Source organism: Micropterus salmoides, unplaced genomic scaffold, assembly GCF_014851395.1.
Source record: "Micropterus salmoides isolate LMB-PRFRI ecotype aquatic unplaced genomic scaffold, ASM1485139v1 Ms_hic_scaffold_6, whole genome shotgun sequence".
Taxonomy (NCBI): domain Eukaryota; kingdom Metazoa; phylum Chordata; class Actinopteri; order Centrarchiformes; family Centrarchidae; genus Micropterus; species Micropterus salmoides.
Window position 1 is genome coordinate 29,735,158 of NW_024044348.1, and position 22,247 is coordinate 29,757,404.

Below are 22,247 nucleotides of genomic sequence, written 5' to 3' on the forward strand. Positions count from 1 at the left end.
AATAGCATTCACATAGCTTGACATTCTAGTACAGTAAACATTAAGTGTCAATAAAAAAATTGATCAAGACTGAAATGTGGATATAAGGAACATTTCAAGGGTCCACTGAGTTCAAAACATCTAAACTTTTTGACCATCATGTTTTTACACTACGCTATGTTGTCTCAAGTCAAACACAGCTGTTGGCATTTGAATACTTCTTCCTCCTCTTTTTAATGCGAGTAGTAACTGATCATTATCGCCAACATTTGACCGCGATTGTCACCCACCGAAATATCTTGTCTTGTTTAAAAATCCATGTAAAATTTATTGCACTGAAAAGGTCCAAGGCAGCTACAGACAACTTGAAAGAATACACAACAGCTTGCAGTTTACAGATAGCTTGCTCAACAAAATAACAACTGTTAACTGTACCCATTCAAGAAACATTATTGTAACTAAATGTTATTATTAATGTAGTTACAGCCTAAGGTCACAGCCTAAGGTCAACATTAGCTGATCAGTTTATGAAACACTCTATGACACAGTCTGTCTCTAATTTGCAGCTCAATCAAGGTGCTCAAATATGAGAGCTACAACAACAACAAGAAGTAATTCAGCAACACTTGTTGACAAATGGAGTTGAATAATAAACCAGGATGTTTCTGCTCTGCAGTCTTTATCGAGGGTTACAAAATGTAAAAAAGATAACGTTTCATAAAAAGTAAAATATGTAAAAAGTTTATGAACTGAAACATCTAGCACTCGGGCCTTTATTTGTACTCTGTGTCAGTGCAGTTGTACGGTATTCAATGTACAACCTTGAGTGCTTGGAGACACAAAATACATCCTTTAGACTGCAAAACAAACATGTCCTGTCCTTCCAGCACAATAAACAGCACTATATTGGATGGAAGCACACTACTGGGAATGGAACATTCTTAGAAAATAAGTAGAAAACAACAATATTATATTGAGCCCCTGAGGTCCTCAGACATCTTAAGAGAGGTGAGCTTCGGATCCGCCACATACTCAGAGTGGTGTGTGAATCATATAGAGACACACACACACATGCATGCACACTGTGTCTTCAACATACGTACCCCGGTGGGGAAATTGAAAAGGATTCAGGACAAGGACAATAGCAGAAACAGTGAAAATAGTAGAATGTGCCTTTGTGTCAATTTCATTCTTTTGCTTCTTCTTCTTTTTATGTTAATAACATTACAGTGTATGTTTACACATTACCAAAACACATAATACTTAGTTTTGTTAAATTTTTCTTGAAGCTGTGTAAACCAAAACATGCACATGCTTCATCAAATTGCATCTATGGCATATGTATTTGCCTGTGTACACTTGGTGTTTCTTATTTCTGCACTCAAATTCAAGAAAGGATCCTCCAAAGGTTTTAGGAGTTGTAAGGAAATGCAGGAGTTTCGATGTGTTGAACCAACGCTCTAAAGGCAGCACTGCTGAAATCAAACAGCTTGCACAACACAGTGCTAAAAGCTAATGAAAAATAGATTTAGTAGGGAACATGTTACTTTATTTCAGTCTCTCCAAAGTGGTGTGATGGAAGGCAACATGTGCGATAGAACAGCTTGTGAACTAGTTGTGTAGGCTCTGTGAAGCAGCGCTGTTTGTGAGTCAACGGCGTGAGCTTCAAACGCCACGCTGCCGATCCAGCCGGGCCTCCACCAAAGTAAAAATAGACTGTGATGACAACTCTGTGGTGCCATTAAGACACCCATTAACAATGTGTGCTGCTGGGGTATCGGTTGGCTCACCTGGTAGAGCATGAGCACCATTCACGCCTCCCTTTGGCAAAAATCACCCAAAACATTTGCTGCTGTTGAGGGATCCAGATCAGCTCACCTCAAGCTGTTGAAGCAGCCTACAGTAAAAACAACTACCCTCCATCATCAAAGAATCCCTACCGCATATAAGAAAAACAACGTTCAATATGACAACTTGCCCAGTCTTTGTAAACGGGCTAAAGCAACTAACAAGGTTTGACTGGCTGCAGTGCCAGACTGTGTGTTACATCTGATGGAAACAGAGTGCAAGCTGTTGGTGCAAGGCATGGCATCGAGCCTGACAATAGCTGAGTGCTGTGTAAGCTCCACTGTGCTCTTTCTGTCAAGCTGAACAGCATGAGGGCCCACCATGTCCTCATCTGACGCTCAGAAATATAGGACGTACTTGTACTTATGTGCATATGTTTGTGTCTGGGTGACGGGTTTAGAGGTATTGGGAGAGGGGTAGGCCAGAGGCGTGGCCAGTGGTGCAAGACCCCAACCCTGCCCCTAAATCTAATGCAAGAGATGCAAAATGAGAACAAGGGGACACGTTTTGCACCTGTCATTTGGGGTATCTGTGCCCAGGGCCCCGTTCTTTCATAATCCGTCCATGGATGTAGGCTATTCAGAGTTATAAAGAGCTGCTATTTATTGTAATACTTTACATGTTACATATTAGAATATCTAACATTCAAATGTTTATAAACCCACACCTGCATTGGAGGTGTCTAAAAATACCAGTAGGACCTTTTTGTATTGCTGAGTCATTTGAATTTTCATCAACCCCGTGTAACCCCAACATATTGTTTGTTTTCTTACTTCCGCCTTGATACATGGCTCTTTCTCTGTATGCATATGTGTCTGTGTGAGTTTTCATTTTGTGTTGACTTTGTGTTGACTTTGTCATTTGCACAATCACTGACTAAGCATGATAGTCCAACTTACCAAGTACACACTGGTCTCATCATCACTGCTACTGAAGCTACTTAACAGATGTGGGCAGCCTCAGAGTAGGCAGTATCTCTCTGGTGGAGCTATAAATTGGACTGGAGTATTATTTTTGACCAGGAGTATACCTGGCATTGCTGTACTGTATTGACCTTTTTTTAACAAGTAATCTATGCTGAGAAATATGTATTCCACTCACTAAAGTACATATTTCATTGCCTTTTGCATTGCACAGTGCATAAACTCCAGTTGCCCTTGTACCATTGTTGTCTCTGTATGCACTGTGAAAAATGTCCCTGCACCAATGTCACTAAGACAAATCCCTGTGCATTTCTTTGCAGTCTCCGTCCGCTACAATTCTGACAAATTGCTGTCACCCATGAGAACATTACTTTTTTACCATTAAAGCATGAGGGCAGACTCTTTATTGGCATTTTACTAAGCTAATCTTCCAATCATGCTTCCTCACCATTAGATTTTTTTTATTGTGTCATGATGATTATGAAGAGATAACTGATACTAATTTCCATAATGTTAATGGTTTTCATGCTTTGAGGGGCCCTTCCTTAGCTAAGTATTAAAAAAATGTTGATTTGAAATCCAAGGACACTGCGGTACAAATCCAAATTTCGGTCTGCTCTAATTGTATATATACAAAAAACATCTGTCAAACCATGCTACTACAAATTGAAACAACAATTTTAGTCTGATATTTTCAGACGCTGATGACTGCGCTGATGTTATTGTTGGTAATGACAAGCTTAGAGGGGTGTTTATTTTAAAGGCACTTGTGACTACAGCTTTGAAAAGTCTTCCAAGCTGTTGTGATACCAATAACTTTTATAGTATGTAGCCATTATGTTGTCTTTTCCTGGTCTATAAAAGAAAGATGTTTTTAATCTTCAAATGTCTGTTTAGTCAAATAACGGCCATCCATGGCATGGTGACAGATACCACTAATCATTACATTTATTATCCTGTCCTATCTATTTACAGGCTTGTGTTATAGACATCTATGTACATACAGTACAGTATGTGGAGTCTGCTGTCTGTCTCACACTGTTTATCAGCTCAGTCACTGTAGTCATTGTATCATACGTGAATGAGTTGTTGATTCACATCTGCACATCTGCACAAATGTCAAATGTGGGTCCTATATTTTTTCTGACACAGTGTATAAAGAACCGTCTCTGCCCTGAATTGTTTAAGACATGTATTTAGTTTCCTGAAATCTCCAAAAATAATCCACAGTGATCCATGACTGCTCCACGGTGATGCATTTATTCTGTAAGAGGGCTTATCAGGTTTTTCAAATCATAGAGATTTTGGCATGATTATGTGCCACTGTAGCACCATTCATAAAGTTGATTATCAGCTGCACAGTGAGAAAATTACATTGTTCTTTAGCCTGTGGTTTATAAATTGCACCATCGCCAAAATTAACCTAAGAATACTTAATACTTATTGTAAAGACAAAGTTTGACATTTTTAAAAATGCATTTTCTTGTTTGAGTTAAATAGGAAGAGTACTACCACTCTAATGTATGTATGGTAAATATGAAGATGGAGCCAGCAGCTGGTTAGCTTAGCTTAGCATAAAGACTGGAATTGGGGAAAGAGACCATTTAAGAGCCATTTAACAACCACCTCCCACCAGTCGATCACCTCCACTTATCACTCAGCATTGTCTTTGTTAGTTAACTGCAATGTAATTGTTCTGTCCTGTCTAGTACTAGAGCGTATGTTAACTTTATGTGTCAACTTTATGTGCACAAAAGCTCTTTTCTGTGTGTGGATATGTGTGTGTATGTGTTTTACAGTAGTGTGTGTTCAACTTTTTAAAACATTTGCAAGATAAAATAACTGGGTCAACTTATCAAAGTAAGGCCATGAAACAATACTAGTTCTGAGTGGCTTTGAAAACAGCTTTGATACATTTTACATCAAAAGGACACACTACAATGATATAATGAACCCCTGACACATTATTGCAACTTTCACTGAAGTTACAAACGACTGTCTTTATGTTACTGATAAACGAAAAAGAAACTGTTTTTTTGTTTAAATGTTATAATAAAACTTTATGTAATATAATAAAATAATAGTTTTAGAAAGAACTACGGCAATAGATAATGTGCTAAAACAGCCGTAGGTACTTTTTAATCCATATCAGAGGAATCTAGGTTGACAGAAAAGTGACATTAGTTTTGCAACAACAGCCTAAGGGAAGGGGAGTGGGTGGAAAGGGTGTGTGTTCATGTATGTATCCCTGAACACCACACACTCACACCACACACTTTTAACAGAGATTAACACCACTGAGCTGCACAGAAGTATTGCAGTTTTCTGTTGGACACTTGCAACAACCACTGTCTGAACACCATGTAATATATTGAACAATTTTTTTACATGATTATAAGATGAACTCAGTGCTCTTCAGCTTGGATAACACATTTTCAAAATGTTCTGTTATTGTAAATGTTGAGGGATAACTAATGAGATTTCAACCAACCAACTACAAAGCTCCAGAGGTATAGTATGCAAGTAAACTGATTTACAGTTAATACCAAACAAAAAGCAATGGGTTGAATATACATGCAGTCGCAATGGAAGTACAACCTATGTGATAGTGCTCAGAGGAGGCCTTCACAGCGCTTTCTGGGATTCATTAGCTGCCAAAAACAGATGACTCATTGTGGCCTCCATGACCTCTTATTTATTTTTCTCTCATTTATTCCCTTCCTTGCGTCACTAGTGAACTTAAACATGCAGCAAGATGCCTGCTTATCATTAAATAGTACATCAACAGCAGCACAGATAAAACACATAAAGCAAGAAACACATAAAACAATCCATAAAGGGAAAAAAGAGATGTAATCCACCTTTTCAAAATAAAAATGAGCAAAAGTTAATTTATCAAAAACATTGTTCAGGTTAGAGCAACAATCACTCCTGCATTTTCCCTACAGCACAGAAGCAAATGAACTGGCAAGAAATTGTGTTTTAAGAGAAAATTATGGCTTCTGAGTGAGTGGTTCTTTATCTTGCAGAGCCTGTGTGGGGGTAACAGTGTGCCCCTCCCTCAGGCATAGACTGCAGTTGAGGTTTGAGGCTGCTCTGGTATTACCATATACACTCACAGATTCACAAAAAATACTGTCACACCTCATACTGGCTGTGCCATGAATATCAATGGTTGCTCTTCTTTTGGATTCACTCTACAAAACAGACAGTGAAAAATGTTCATGCATGACTACGTTCCACCTGGCCCACTCCATATATCCAGTTTAATGGGATAATGAACACACAGTATAAAGGAATTGTGTATTGTGTATGACACCAAGCTGTTATGCACAATACATGACTTATGTCACTGATTTTGCTCCTTCAAGGGACTATATTTTTGGTAGCTGTTTCAAGTGGTGTGCATGTGACATTCCAACAAGTCACCTTGACAGTGGTGTGAATAATTTTGGTGATAAAAACAGAAATGGCACTCACCCAGGACTGGGAATAGCAGTTGTACTGCGTAGAATACTCAGGGTAAATAGTTTTTGCATTAGTTTGGAAATTATTTTGCTGACACATTTACCATGTTCAACCCCTTGATTTGAATTCTAGTTGATCGACTGAGGGAACAATCCCTGCTCGTTGCTAATGGGCAAATACAGTTTCCGTACAGAAATAATAAGAAAATAATTTGAGTGAAATGTGTCTAGGTGTGCAAGATCCTCCAGGGGCTTATTTTCCTCTGTGTTCTTCTTCTTGCAAGTTGATACCCACTTCACAAACACAGTTGGAACTATTATGACTGCTCTTTTGTCTGAAAGGAGAGCAATCAGCAGAGGTGCCCTGTGCAACCATCCAGGTGCTGAGCTTGGCACAGACAAGAAGAAAAACCCTGTCAACCTTTCTGATATGCTTGCCTGTGTTTGAACAAAGAGGATGCTTACACACAGGCATAATTGAAAAAATCATGCAGTACCTGCATTTCCTCCTGCCAGGCAGTTTCTAAATCTTCACAGCTGTGCAGGCAAACTATCCCACAGAGAAATGACAAAAACAAGGAAACAAAAATCACAAAGCCAATAAGCAGCACTGAAGCTAAATTAGCTATGTCTTTGTGGGAAAGAATGGCCCTGATGGTATTGACAAGGGAGACCTGTTGTGTTTTTGATCCCCATTTAGAGCAAAAAACTCTGCAGGATTCTTTTGAGATGGTCTACAAAGACATGATTAAATAGAAAATAAATAAATATTCAAAGCCAATGCAGTGCCAGATGTTACTGTTAGTTGCTCTCAGAATACTACTATCCCCAAAGACCATTCACTCTGAAAGACATCAGGGATGACCACACGCCAAGCGGCAACCAATGAAAAGTATAACCAATGCGGAAGTACCTTAAACCTGCATTTTTTCTAATGGCCAGCAGGGGGACTCCACTGGTCACAAAAAGAAGTCTGATTACACTGGAGTCAATGACAAAATTATCCTACTTCTCACTTTATTTATTACCTCAGTAAATACTTTCATAATAGTTTTATGATCTCAATCACCAGTTTCAAGTCTTCTTTGATACAGCCTGATGTTCAATTAGTAAATTATGTTCCCATTTAGAGTAAATTAGACGATAAAGCAGGGTATGCTACTGGGTGTGACTACCTTGTTATTGACATGTTGCTACCGCAGTGAACTGTCAGGTTAAAGATGAAGGTACTCTGATTATGGGTATGGCAGAGGCTGTCAAGAGAAGCAAGGACGAGAAAAAGAGAGAGTGAATGAGCAAGAGTCCAGACAAGAGTAAATATCGGACTGGCTTTTACTTGTTGGCTTGAGCTAAAAGAGCTGAAAGGATGCAAGACAGATGCCGAGCTGGATGCTTCTTTCTGTTGGACTAGTAAGTAATTACTTATTAGCTAGTTTGCTATGGCTTGTGTTGTTGCACTTGCTTGATGTTTTAGCAAAATGAATGTTACTGTAAGTGTTCTTGCATTGGTTGCTGTCTAGCTTTGTTGGCTATCCCTCCACCCAAATTTCAAGCAACATTATGCTGATGCTGGTGAAGAGAGGCACCGGTGTCGTACCAAAGCCAGGCGAGCGGGCAACATAATGGGGCTCAGCAGCCTCTATGGACACAACGTTAGCTAGTGGCAAAAGCAAAGAAACTGAGGTGGTCGCTGACGAAGGAAGCTAAGTTGAGAAAAAGAGATTGACCAAGCAAGAGGCTGCTGGACGTTGGCGAGACCTTCATGAAATAAAAGGCTGCAAGACAGATGCCAAGCTGGCACTCAATTCAATTCAATTCAAATTTGCTTTATTGGCATGAATGTTAATTGAACAGTATTGCCAAAGCTTCAAGGAAAATACAAAAGAACAATTCAATTCAGACAGTCAATTAAATAAAATTAAATAAATAAAACAGTAAACACGTGTGTGATTAAATAATACATAAATAAAAAATAAAATAATAAACTGTATGAATTTAATTGTACAGTTCACCAAATAATAATTAAAAAAAATGTAAATATGTGTGTGTGTGTGTGTGTGTGTTTGTGTACCATGGGTCAGTAATATAAAGAAGTAATTTTATGTTTAGGATCAATGAAGAAATGAAAATATTATTAATGGAAAAATCACATGTATCAAATGTAAAATATATGTAAAAAAAAACAAACAAAACAAGCAAACCCATTAAGTACAGAGTAAATCAAAAGGCAGAGTGAGTTGTGGGCAGACTAACTTCGGCTGTCATGTTTTGTGCTGGTTTTCTCTCAGGCTGTGACATGCACTGACATATCTTGCTGTTTCCATGGCGCTGACACTATTTTCTTTCTGTGTACAGAGTTGGCGTAGTAAGTAATATTGCTATGCCTTGTTTTGCCGCACTTGCTTGGTGTTTTGCTGCGTTAGCAAAGTCGTCTACTCGCTAGTTTTTGATCATAAGTAATGTAATCATATCAAATGGGTTAGGGTTAGGAAATGTAAGGGGGCCCAAAATCACACACATGCTGTCTTGTTCAGAATTTGGTTGTACTAAAGACACTCTAAAGAGTAGGCTGTTCAACGTTTCCAATAATGACATTTTTTTTAAGCTAACCAAATACATGTATCCCAACTAATTTCAGAGTTTACAGATGCACCTTGCTAACCAAGCTAGCTAGTTCCACCCTATCGCATGAATATGGTCACTTCTGGTGACCATATTCATGCCAAACTCACAAACCAATGTAATACGTCATGGCGGCTACATCCACGTCTTTTATACAGTCTGTAACACACACACACACACACACATACACACACACACACACACACACAGACCTGCAAAGCAAACAGCACATATTCCATCAAAGCTAACTTCTCTATTACCTGGTGACCAAAAAATTCTTGAAGTACATTGTGACACGTTCCACTGGGGCGACCCCCTAGAACTGTATGTGCTTATCATACTGTAAGAAATGTTTGAAAAAGGTGGCCACCCCGTTGTCTATTTATGATAGATAAGACTGTTCCTCTGATAACATAAACACTAAGTAGCCTACTGAGCTGGCATTCAAATGTCAAATTTGCATTGGTATCAGGGAGAAAAGAAACTGGTCAGCTCATTTACTGACTCGTGGGAGATGCTATTTTTCACAACAAAGATGTTTTCAATTTGTATGAATGCAATAACATTAGCTATGTATATATTAGATAGATATGGCAGTTGAAATGTTAAATATTCTTGTGAGGCAGCTTTATTCTACTAATTAGCAGAAGCAACAGAACAAACTACTATGTAATTACATCTTTTTACTAGTCAATTAATTCTGACCTAACAGAGGTTAAGCATGTTGGTTGAATGCATTTCAGTAGCAGACATGCAGTTTTTTGTGATCCTCATCTGATCCCGGAAGATGTGTTTTCTCACCTTTTGCCCAATTCCACAAAGGGATCAAGAGGTCAGGCTGAGTTACAGAACAACATCTCTAGAGGTGTCAGAGACTTCATGTCATGTTCAAAGACACTTAAAAACAACATATTTTATTAGTCTATATGCTACCATGCAACCCAACAAGTCTTATGATAAATTTGCAGCATAAAATCGATTATTGATACATGATATGATCCACATAAAAGCCACATAAAAGCATAATCACTCATATCAGTATGAGCTGGGCTGCTCTTGTATTGATGTTATATTCCCATCTGTCCTAATTAGACCTTTCTGTGTACAGAATACACTGTGCAAGTAAAGCAACAACTGGCAGTGCACATGCTCACTTGCATGAATAACAAAACAATTCTGAAGAGTGGCATTGAATGCATCATTCCCTCTGTAAAGTAAAGGACAGACCGGTTTGGAAATTGTGCACAGCAAATAGATAGATGGCGTGGCAAATTTATAGTGCAAACATGTACTGTTAAAATTGTACTGTAGCTCCACCAATCTATTTCACGGTCTCTGAATGGCAGCATTGATTCAGCACCATGGACAGTGACACATTCTGGTGCATTCCAGCACGCTGCTGTCTTTTTAAATTGTTTACCCAAATATGCCTTTGATTCGAGCACCTGACTAAAACTTCTATTTTCCTTCCAAATCAAAATTTTAAAGGTTCAAAACCACTGATGAATATGCTTGATATCTGAAAAGTACCACTGAGCTTAAACAAATCCTACTGCTATGTTGGAGAAAAACAAAGATTATAACACATATGAAGACTTGGAATGTATGTGAAAAAGATTATAGTCCTTGATAATGAAGATGGGGTAACAGTTTCTGCTGCTGAAGTGTCCTTGAGCAATATACTAAATATAATGCTATGTCTGGACAAGTGAGAGAATCGTTTTATTGCAGATGCTGGATTTGACTTATTTTGTTATAGAAAATGACAAAACAAACAATTGTTTTTACTTGAAAGTGTGTGGCACTTCTTATTAGGTATTTATATGTCAAAGGAGATCTTAACTATACCATGTAAAACATTAGACCAGCTGTGGACAGTGCCATTAGAGCAGGGGTTCACCATCCTCAGGTCTATTGGTTTTCTACCCTCCTGGGTAGTTAATAACATTCACCTAGCATCCCAGGTGTAAAATAGTCCCTGTTAGATGGTTAGAATAAAAAGCAGCAGGCTCTTGACTCCCGAGGTCCAGGACTGAGAACCTCTGCTGTAGAGAACATTTCTACAAGGCTTCATAGCAGTGTCTTTCATGACTGGTCCTTTAGACTTACAACCCTGCTGATTTTCTTTCTAAACATCTGACAGGGACTTTTTTATACCCAGTATGTCAGATTAGGATAAAAAAAAAACAGCAGCACATGGGTTCAGCAGACCAGAAGTGTTATGAAGATGTGCAGTAAATATTTTTTTGTCCTTTGTAACATAATAACATAGAATAAGAATGTATATCAGCACAAATAAAAAATGTATTCTTTATAACTACAGTTTTGAATTCTGATTTACCACTTCATGTGTTTTATTTTCAACATGTATTTAACACTACTGATGTACAATTACTGATGTACAATTACAAAAAGGTTTTACTTTACAATATGTGCTGCCATTACAATCCTTCCGTTCCCCCCGAGCCAACCCCAGATTTTCCTCATTGCTAAAACAAAACTATATGCCCTAACATAGTCAGGACAAGTAGCACAAATGCTGCCTTTGCACCATTTAAATGTCCCAAGCTTTCCACTCTACACAAATGTTTGCATTCTTACTCTGCCCTGTGGGGCCCTCAGTCATTCTGCTCTCTCATTGGCTGCTCATTATGCAAATTATGTAGTGGGCGGGGTCTGTTCATAAGAGTATGAGCTGACGTCACGGGCAGTGTGTGTGTGTGTGTGTGTGTGTGTGTGTGTGTGTGGGGGGGGGGGGGGGGGGGGTGAAGGGGATTACAAAATGAAAACACATAAAGCACAGAAAAAATTAATAAGGATGATTCCAAACCAGACTTAGGCTGTAAAGGAAGAGGAGAGAGTAGGGAGGGAAAACAGGAGGAGGAGTGGGGAGAGAGGACGATATAACGGAGGGGGGAGTGTGCACTGTGCAGTTGACTACAGAGAGAGAGGGAGCAGGAGAGAGAGAGAGAGAGAGAGAGCGAGAGAGAGAGCAGCTCGCCGGCCCATTGAGGAAAGATGGCTACAGTCACTGCAAACGGAGTGCAGCAAGAGAATGGATTCAGCACCACGAACAGCGCCGGCAGGATGAACGGGCTTACCATCGGCCAGAACACCATTCCAATGAAGGACCACGACGCCATCAAGCTTTTCATCGGGCAGATTCCCAGAAACCTGGAGGAAAAAGACCTGAAACCCCTGTTTGAGGAATTCGGAAAGATATACGAACTCACTGTACTGAAAGACAGGTTTACGGGAATGCATAAAGGTTGGTTATTTCGGTATCTTTACTTTTACATTCCTTTAGAAATTCAAAGGAAATCGACAGAGGGAAAATCCAAAAGCGTCCCAATTCAGTTTTGGGGCAGAGAGCACGAAAAGTGTGTTAATTTGCAGATGTTTTGGGTCAGAGTGGGAGCCCCGTAGAGCCTTCACACTCACGCACACACACAATTTTTGAGGTGTGAGAGGGAGAACACGTGGAAGTGAATTGCTTTCAAGTGCAGGGTTAGGCTAAACCACGTCCAGGCAATCCACGTGAATACTACAGCTGAAAACGCCTTTGTGTGTTTACATTGACTGTCATGTGCTGAGCATCCCAGTTAAGGGGGCGGGACAGACAAGCGTTGGATGTTGTGTTATTTCTGCAACTACAAAAAATTCTGAACAACTACAAAAGAAACAAACAAAAAACCGTCTGTTCTGCATCACAGAGTCCATTTGCTGCATACAAATAAATGCTTTCAGGGGAGCGGAAAATATAAACCATTATCAGGCAATCAGCATCGGTGATTAAGGTGGTGCTGGCATGCTGCTTTGACCTTTCAGAAGCTATTGTGTTGTCTACTTTTCGGACGTCATTAGCCGTGGAAAATAGGCTACTATTTACATGGCAGCTGTATTGTAATGCTGCTCCGTGGGCGGGTTGCAGTCAGGAAGTACAAAGCAGGATAATAGTAGAGGCTGAGATCCAGCATGCATCGTCTTCTGGCTTGTTCTGCCCCCACCCCCAACCCCCCAACCTTCCGTTCCCCTCACCATCCAAAACGAAATCAATTCTAATGATAGCTGGAATAATGAATGCCAGAGGGCGGTTAGGGTTGGAAAGTCTTTTAGTTACAAAAGAATCCTGTCCAAGTCCAGAATTAAAAGTCCAAGTCTGGTTTAAACACAACTTATTGCTATTTGCAGTATTTATATTATATTTTTACATTAAACGTGGAAATACTGTAGAAATAAGTATAATAGAATAAACATTTTAATGTAATAATAATAACCACATTTTGAAAGGCAGTGCCTTTATTCCTTTTTGCATCTAGGTGTTTCTCTTTTTATCTTTATTATAAGTTTTGAATTGCAGTAGTGTTTCCATTAGTGTTTTATTATTAATATTTCTGAAATTTTAACTGTTTATTTTGTTGTGTTTTAAACATAGATTTTATTGGAATGGATATCCAAAATAAGGTCACACTTCCAGTCCAATCCGTGTCATCATAAGCAGACTGTGTGGAGCGTAGTTTATTATCAGCTAAACGATAGTGCTGTATTGAACAATATTATTATGACACTGCTACCGGTTGTGTTTGTTATTATTTTGTAAATCATTGTTATGTCATTAGTTATATTTGAACTCAGATATAATTTTAAATCGAGCATGCACACAAGTACAGACACGCACACACACTCAAACACTTGTTCTCCCGTATGCACACATGTAGCATTGAATTCACAGTTCACTCTCAGTAAAAATTATCTGTTCGCAAGGCAGGCAAATTATGTATGATATATAAGTCAGTGGCTACACTTCATGATCTTATTGATCAGCATGAGTCAAGCGCTCTTGTGGGAGAAATGAGTGTGGGCTCAGCATTGCTTTTTTGTGTGTGCAGCCCCGAAGGTCTCCATGCACCACCTGTTCCTCCAGCCATCAGTCACTGGTGCTCAACCTGCTCCTCCTCTTTCCAGTGTTCCTCTTTGGAGTCCCATGATCGATTAAAACAATATATCTGATGTTTGTGTTGTTTACGCCTGTCCTCGACCATCCCTGAATGTCAACACTCTGGAGGATGGTTGCCTCGGGAAGGATAATCCTGTTCCAAAGCCAGACTGTATGCCCGTTCAAATCATCCTCCACCAAGGCCACTCTGATGAATGCGTTATGCCCACTTCATCCCGCATGACATTCAAAGTCACTTTGGGAGCACATTTTAATAAGATTTCACCAATGCATTATATGGATGAGTTTTTCTTATTGGCCACTCACCTAAACCATGTTCATACCTCCTGCTTCGTCAATGTGTAATACGTGTGGACTGAAGCAAGAAAGAACTGGAGTAAGAAAATGGGATTAGTGTCATTAAGAAAACAGAAGTATAGTGTATCACCAGCTCCGTCACTCAAGGAGAGCAGTTTAAAACACTGACTGGAAGCCTGAAACCAAGCAAAGCTTTTGTAGGGGACCTGAAGGTAAAGTTCATCAAAATGCTGCACAAGTTTGTTCAAACTAAATTCTGTTGTAAATAGACCACTGAGGTGATTGCAACTCTCTATTCTATGTAATCAGACTTGAAATTGTGATTTTATTTGACCAACAGTCTCATCTCAAGGCCCACTTACTGGCTGTTGTCTGAAGATTTTTAACCATCAAGTTTTAACCGTCGTCATGAAGTTGAAATTGAAGTGTTTCAGAAACAATGCATGTACCAAGTTGTACACAAGTCCTTTAAAAAAAGTGTACAAAATATAATACTACTACTACTACTACTACTACTACTACTAATAATAATAATAATAATAATAAAAGAAAACTGGGTCTTGCCATATTATTTTACATGTTCACCCTCATTTACATGCTGAAATTCATTGGGATATAAAACTTAAAGATTTGACAGTGAGGTTTATATTTGTGTTCCCCTGGGTTAAAGCTTCTATGAGTTTTTCAGCATGTACTGATCTCACAAATCAAAGGTACTTAACTGTTTGAGCATTCTGGGATGCCTTTTAGGATTATAATAATTTTTATGCTTGTTTGTTAAAGGGATTGTGCATAGTGATGAACCCACACAGAATTATCACCCGACTCTGTAATCCACGCTTTTTAGCTTCTTCCAGCTTGTTGTTTTGGTTCTCTGGCCCACTGTTTTGCTCCTCTCTCACCGCTCTTGTGTTATTTTTGGCTGCAGCAGGCAGCTGTTTTTTTTTTTAGCAAAATAACTATGCACTACAGTTTGCCCAGCATGAAAGGACCTACAGACAAATTTAGTGACCAGCTAGTGAATGTGTTAGATCAATACATTCCAAATGCTGATGTAAATAGTAATGCTCCAAGTCTGCTAGATGTGTAAATGATAATAATATTAATGGCTTTATTTGTATAGCACTTTTCAATACAGGTAACAAAGTGCATTACAGAATTCAATGTAAATCATAGACAAGTTGAATAGAAAGTTGTATCTCATACACAGTGGTGTGCAGTAAATAAAACATAAAACAAGTCAATGTACAATTAAAGGAAATTTGAATTATGCATCACACATTAAAAGCTTTTTTTTATAAATGAATCTTAAGAAGTGAGATAAATAAAATAAGCTAATATGTCCGTATTGTGTTCACAGATTGTTTTCCACTGCTGCCGAGGGCCACATAAAAAAAAAGTTAGTGTAGGTTTTGCTAGATCTCATTGAACATGACACATTGAAATGATTTTCACCTACTGTAGTTACAGTGCTGAAATTATGTTATTCATTGGACTGTAGCTTTATAGTTTGAAATGTTGAAGAAATCATTTCTGTTCACGTCATGATGTCACGTGAGAGTAGATGTTAGGGTCACATGATGCGCTGCCACAAAGTAGAAAACCCTCAGCTGGGTGTTGAACCATCTTCACACATCTCTTTAGTTAACAGTCCAGTGGATGTTGTACTGCCTGGATGAACGGGGTTAACCCACACAGTCAAGTGATGTAGCTGTTTAACTATCATCAACAATGTCGTAGTGTATAGTGTGTTATAGCTTGAGTAATTTCCTCCACCTCAATAAAATATACGTTTTTGCAATAATCTTTTGTCCAAAGTACATGTACTGCACAGTGGTTTAAACAGTAGTTAGTGTTGTGTTTGCATAATTTGCCAATGGCCCGGGAGGCTCCCAATGTTGTGACTCTGACATAAATTCAATCCACATTTTTATCATAATCATTTGTCACAGCAGAGCAACAGAAGAGTGGGGGGGATATAATCAGCTTGGCTCCATGATCCCTAAAAACATAAAGTTCATAAAGATTTAGAGCAGTGCCGTGAATTTAGTTTCACTACTACTTTGAAATCCCTCTTTGAGCTTAGTTTGTGGTTGAGAAAGATTTGATTTGTTTCGGATAGATGATGTATATGGCTGTTGGCATCAGTTAGTAAACCGTACCTAATGGATGATTTGCAGCACTACCTTTTTTCACAGCCCGAGTCCTGTGACACAGAATTGCACCATAATTATGGATTTAAGGGCAGATCAAAATATGTCATGTTTGCTCATGACTAATTCATGTGGATTGTACTGCATCAGTTAGAACAGATGTTTTGAGCTTTGTGAATTCTTACTTTGGGCATTTAGGGTATCTCCAGGGACTTGTCTGAATATCTGGGGAATTTCATATCTTATATTTCCCTGTACACTTCAGTGGATTATTGTAACTGTATGGTGATGTCTATTTAGAAGGCATTTTTTTCCATCTGTTTCTTTTAACAGATGATTATATCCTGCCTCGTAGTTGTGAAACGCTGTTGCCTTTAAAGTCGGTTTGATAGTTTGTGTCGTCAGGGAGCCTTATACAGCGCGTGGGATGACTTGACAGTATTGGCGGGCATGGTACTCGTCAGTGTGTGGTGCAGCCAGGTCGTGCTGTTTAACATCCATCATTTCGCTGAGCACTACATTATCATAATACTTAGTGTCAGTGCCAGAACGCATGCATTGTTCAGACATGCTGAATGTTAGTGGGGGGCAAATCTCTTGCTTGAGTAGCGTTATCTATCAATCCGTCTCTGATGCTGAGAGGAGGGACTCTGAGCTGCACCACACAGCCAGGAGGAAGAGATACAAAGAGTTGTTAAATATCCTCATCCATTCTCCTCTCCTCGGTAGGTCCATGCAGTGTAATTGACTATAAATAGCCTGCCAAATTGACATAAAAAACCCCTCTTAGGCATTAAAATGTCAAAAGAAAACCACAGTAGGGCACTAATATCTAATTGCAAGTGACTCATAGAATGTAACAACAAATCCTTGAAAGTGTCTTTTCAATTTGTAGACAGTTTTGTGGTTTTCTGTGAAAATAAATTCTGTTGCTTTAAAAAATAGTTTTGAGCCCTTTGGTAAGGCCACTAGGAATTACTTGTATTGGGTTTTATCTACAGTATGACTGTTGTAGAGGAAGCGCTGGACAGTGATTGACAGTTTGTGTAAGCTGAGTGACAGGTGTAGCTTAAGTCTACAGATGACCTCTTTGATCATTAGAAAGAAGGCTGTGTGTGAACCAGACAGCTAACCGCTCTGAACAGCACCTCTCTGAATGTAGATTGATAGAACGACTAAAAGATGGAAAGAGGCTCCGCAGGTAATAGTGTGGTTAACACAGAAACATGAAGCGGCAGATGAATCCTCACATCGTATTTGTCTCAGTACCCACGAGAGGGTCAGGCTGTCATATTCTGCAGCATCCAGTTGTTTTCCATTTTTTTTTTTTTTTGCCGCCTACGTCTTTTATTTGGAAATTAATTTCCATTCTTTTCTCACTTTAATGAACATTCTTGGTTTAAACGTGTGAGGAGACTGAAGGAGAGAAAATTGCTCATGATTCATGAATTCAGTGCTAATGAATTGAAATTTTATACAAATTTGTTCTGGAGTTATTTCAATTACAGGTATCTGATGCCTTAAAAAAGCACAATTTACTCTTAGTGCCTGGATGCATGCAATTGTGAGCACATACTAATTTCCATTTAAAAACAAACCGTTAGAAGAAGCGTTACAGAGGAGAAAGTTCTTTAAGTAATTACCCGAAACGTGTCTAGCAAATGCAAACACCCATTTCACATTTCCTGCTTTCTCTTTGAACTAGTTTGCAGGGTTTACTTTTTAATTTGCCTTAAATATAATTTGTTGAACTTTTGTCCCTCACTGAAATTATAGTGTGGTAAATTGTCTTTGATTACCAAGGTATTATTTTCACCCCACTTAACCTGCTCATCACAGGAAGCCACCAATCCTTCTGTTTAACTACCAACAGATCTTACCCTTAATTTCAGAACCTTGTCCATACTCTCCTACTCTTCTTCTTCCCCTTGAATGCATCCAGCTTGTTTTCTTCAGTCGTTGGTTAATTCCAACTGTAATTCAAAAGGAAGGTTTAAAATAATTGTTGTTTTTTTAAAAATGAATACTGTACATCTTAAGCACCTGTACCATAACAGCAAAGTGAAGCACTGAAGCATTAGAGGACCAAACCAGTACTTTTTACTACAAATAATCTGCACTTTACATACTTAAAAGAGACTTAAGACTTAAAAGACTCAAAATTTTTGCTTCAGTTCTCTAAGTTATGTACAGTGAACATAATTTCTGCTGTTATTGTCACGTCGTATGCTGTTATTGTATCATATGTTTTTTTTTCTGCGTTGTAATGTTGCTGACAGTCTAAGCCAGTTTTCACATTCTGCTGCATTATCACATTGAAAGTAGTATGTTTTTGAAAAGTCAGTTTGCGTGATTCCATGTAATACCAAGGTGACAACAATGTGGGATAACTTGCAAGTATGAATGTAATCCCATGCCAATTAGTCAACTTAAAATGTTAAGCTGACAGCCCTAACCTGCTACCAGCTGCTTCATCCTTGTTACCGCCCCTCTAACAGTATCGTTGTGCCTCTCCTCATGTTCTCCAAGCTAAATGCTCATCTGTTCCACAACTGGCTTTCTCAGCCACTGATTCCTTTGGGCTTAAGATGTCCCCTGAACCAGCAACGTTGGATATGAAGCACAAGTCCTGATTTTCCACCACCGTCAGGAAGCCGAGTCAGCTACGCAGCTAGGCTGAATATTAAAGGCCATACGTTTACACACAAAAAGTCCAGTTTAACAAGTAATTTGAAGTAATAGTAATAGTAATAGGGGATGCTTCACATGTGTCAGATGCAGTTTCACTGGCTTTAAGCAAGCTCCTGGATTGGACAGCGGTGAAAGATGTACTCAGATCCATTAATCAAGTAATACACCATACAATTACATTTAATCAATACATTCAATATTTTCCCAAGGTAAAACTTCAGACATATTTGCAATAAAATGTTCTTAAAGTACCAAAAGTAAAAGTACTCATTATGCAGAATGGTCCCGTCAGCATTATATTATTGGATCATTACCTTGTAAGCACTCCTTTGATGTAGGCTGGGCTGACTGAGGCGGAACTGATTTTTATTACTTCATAAACTGCTGGCTAGATTATGCATCATTTTGTTTGAAATAATCACATATTTTCTATGCAAAGTCTTAATCTGAAGTAACTAGTAACTGTGAAATAAATGCAGAAGTGTAAAGTAGCTTAAAATTAAAAAGTTTGTGCAGTTTATGTATTAGCAGTCAATTTTTCTCAAAAGACAATGGTCAAATATAACTTTGAACACTGTAGAGAAAAACCAACATCACTGCTGCATGAGATGATACACTGATTTGTGGTAGGGACAACTCTTATATGTGCTAAATGTCTGGACAATATGCCGCAAAGTGACACATTGAAAAATACCAAACAAAAAGATGAGGGGGGAGTGGGAGAAGAGTGTCAGCAACAGCCTACGATTCCCATAAGCTTTTGCTACGACATGCCCCACGGGAGGCCACAAAGGATGAAGAGTGTTTCCCCAGGCTCCCAAACTTTTCTGCTTTGCTGTGTGGCATGCTGTTTCATCAGTGTCGTTTAGGTGATTTTTCCTCTTGAGTAACTGCCTAGTTGTGGAGGTGGGTGAAGGTTGTCGTGAAAGGGAGCTCTCTTGGCCAGGCGCCAGAGTGTGTTGCTGGGTTTCGGGGCTGATGGGTGCTATGTGCTGCATGCCGGGTATCATCTGTAAGCGTGAGTGTGTGTGCGAGTGTGTGTGTCTCTTTTCTCCCATGGGAATCCTTGGCAGCAGGTGTGACATGTAGTAATGGGAAATTATGCTGCACAGTGCAAAACCTCTTCTGAACGGGGTCACCCACTGTCAGCTCTGCCAAGCGTGTAACAGAGCAGCCACTCACCCTTTAATGAAAGCTGTCACATTTTTGTTAGGGCCTAATGTATTGATGCATATTCATTCTGTTTTCATTCCAATTTTCCAACTTAAAGAAAAGTCTCCAGAGATGTGTGAGGGTACAGTTTCAGCTCATCACCAGAGGATTTTAATTACTTGGTAGCTAAAAAAAAATATGCGTGCTGTTTGACTTTTTCCTCCTGTGCCCAGTTCAATAACTATGAAAGTGATCATTCATCAGAAAGCAGTACGCATATTTTTTTGGAATAGAAAAAAAAGACACCCTATCTGCGGTGACTCAGCATTTTTCATCACCACTCCCTTTAAACACACCAGTTATGAACAGTTTTTCCTGCTTTATTTTGCTTATCCCTTAAACTGAATAGGGAAATAAATTACAAAATTACATGACAACAACAACAAAATACAAACATTTTATTCAAATAAAAATTAACATATGCATGAATTCAGTAAATCTAATGTGAAGTCGTTGTCATATTTTGAAAGAAATGTGTAAAATTTGAATCTTATTTCTCAACCAGCTTGTTATTTTCTCTGAGGGTACAGAGCTATTAACTTCAGAGAGCCACATTCCAATTGTCAGTGGAGTATATGAATTCCATTTTAATATAATACATGTTTTTGGCAATAGCTTGTAAAACTCCAGTAAGTCTTATATTATGGCTTGCGTAGAATGGAATTACTTCAGTGAAATGACAAATCTCTGAGTCCATTGGGAAGGTCACAATGTGGTTTTTGGGAAGTCGACTGTAGCAATACTTAATCTCCGAACAAACATCGATGGAAAGGGGTTTGGCTTGCTTTACTTGATGTATTAAGAATGGACTTTCAAGCTATCCAATGAGAAATCTTTGGTTGAGTGTCACTTTGTGCTTTCTAAGTGGATTTACATAAAGATGATGGAGAAAGCTAGAGTGTTTTTTTTTTTTTTTTTTAAATGTCTTGTGCTTTTACTTTTTACAATAAGTATTTTTACATTTTATGGGTACTAAATGCTGAAATGCCTAGATTATCATAAGACATAGATTTATGGGACTTTATTTTTTGTGGTCTACTATAAAGTCCTTAAGACTACTTAGCATCCTAAAAGCACAACATACCATAGATGTACTCTTTCTTTAAACATAGTCATAAATTCTATGTCACTTTAACACTTGTTCTTCTTTTTGTGTGTAATTGTGAAGCCATTGTCTGGTGGAATAAGCCTATCTGTCTCCTGTTTCCCTGAAACTGTAGGATGTGCCTTTCTAACATACTGTGCCAGAGAGTCAGCACTGAAGGCCCAGAGCGCCCTCCATGAACAGAAGACTCTGCCAGGGGTAAGTGCCCCCGATCTGCCCTCTGTCATAGGCTAAAGCCCCTGAGGCCGCAAGCCTGGCATGGGAACCTACAATAACATAGGAATTATATCACACACACACACACACACACACACACACACACACACACACACACACACACACACATACACACACACACACAAATGCACATGCCAAGGCGCATGGGGACACAGTATACGTTAAGACACCCATTCAGGCACACAGACACACACAGAGATGGAAACAGACAGAGAGAGTCACTCATACTGTCTCAGACTCCCTCTCCGCCTCGTTTTCTTGCTCAATCTCACACACATTCTTTCTTGCTCACTCACCTACAGACACATGGACACCCACACAGACATACTAAAAGAGTGTGAGTGGCCTATCTAACCTTGCAGTGTCTTATTACACTAATCACCCCAGTGGAGATATTTGATAAGCGCTCCTTCATAACAGCCCGTGCCGTCCTTCTTCTTGTCCTCTCACAATATGGCTGCCACAGACACTAATTGCCTTGAGGAATCCCACTCTCATTATCACATATAATCAAACAGTAAGTATAAACAATTATTTTTACCATGTATACCACCATCTGGTGTTTTTGTTTTAATTCTTTCCCCTGTTTCCCCCTCCCCCTGTCTTCTATTGCTTGCCTTTGGCAGGCAGGTAACTTTTTCAATTAAAATAATGGCCTCTTCAAACGACACAGGTAAAATGTACCCAGTAGTGGGCTCTTAAGCCCACCCAGGAGGAGACGCTCAACCTGGCATGAGCGTAAACCCGTGGTGTCTA

The 22,247-nt window shown here is 39.0% G+C and overlaps 1 protein-coding gene across 7 annotated transcripts in view; it reads left to right on the forward strand.

Annotated features, from left to right (window-relative positions):
- Positions 1–11,754: 11,754 nt before the first annotated feature.
- celf6 (CUGBP Elav-like family member 6) overlaps positions 11,755–22,247 on the forward strand; it is a 136,930-nt gene continuing 126,437 nt past the window's right edge. For 4 of the 7 annotated variants that reach the window (XR_005442310.1, XM_038702239.1, XM_038702237.1 and 1 more), the window contains exons 1-2: positions 11,755–12,107; positions 21,370–21,452. Coding sequence is in view for 6 of the 7 variants with exons in the window: in XM_038702239.1 (XP_038558167.1) it covers positions 11,858–12,107; positions 21,370–21,452 (333 nt within the window). In the remaining variant the exon portion in view is untranslated. The remainder of the gene's footprint in view (positions 12,108–21,369; positions 21,453–22,247) is intronic. The other 3 variants (XM_038702236.1, XM_038702240.1, XM_038702238.1) reach the window with 1 other exon arrangement.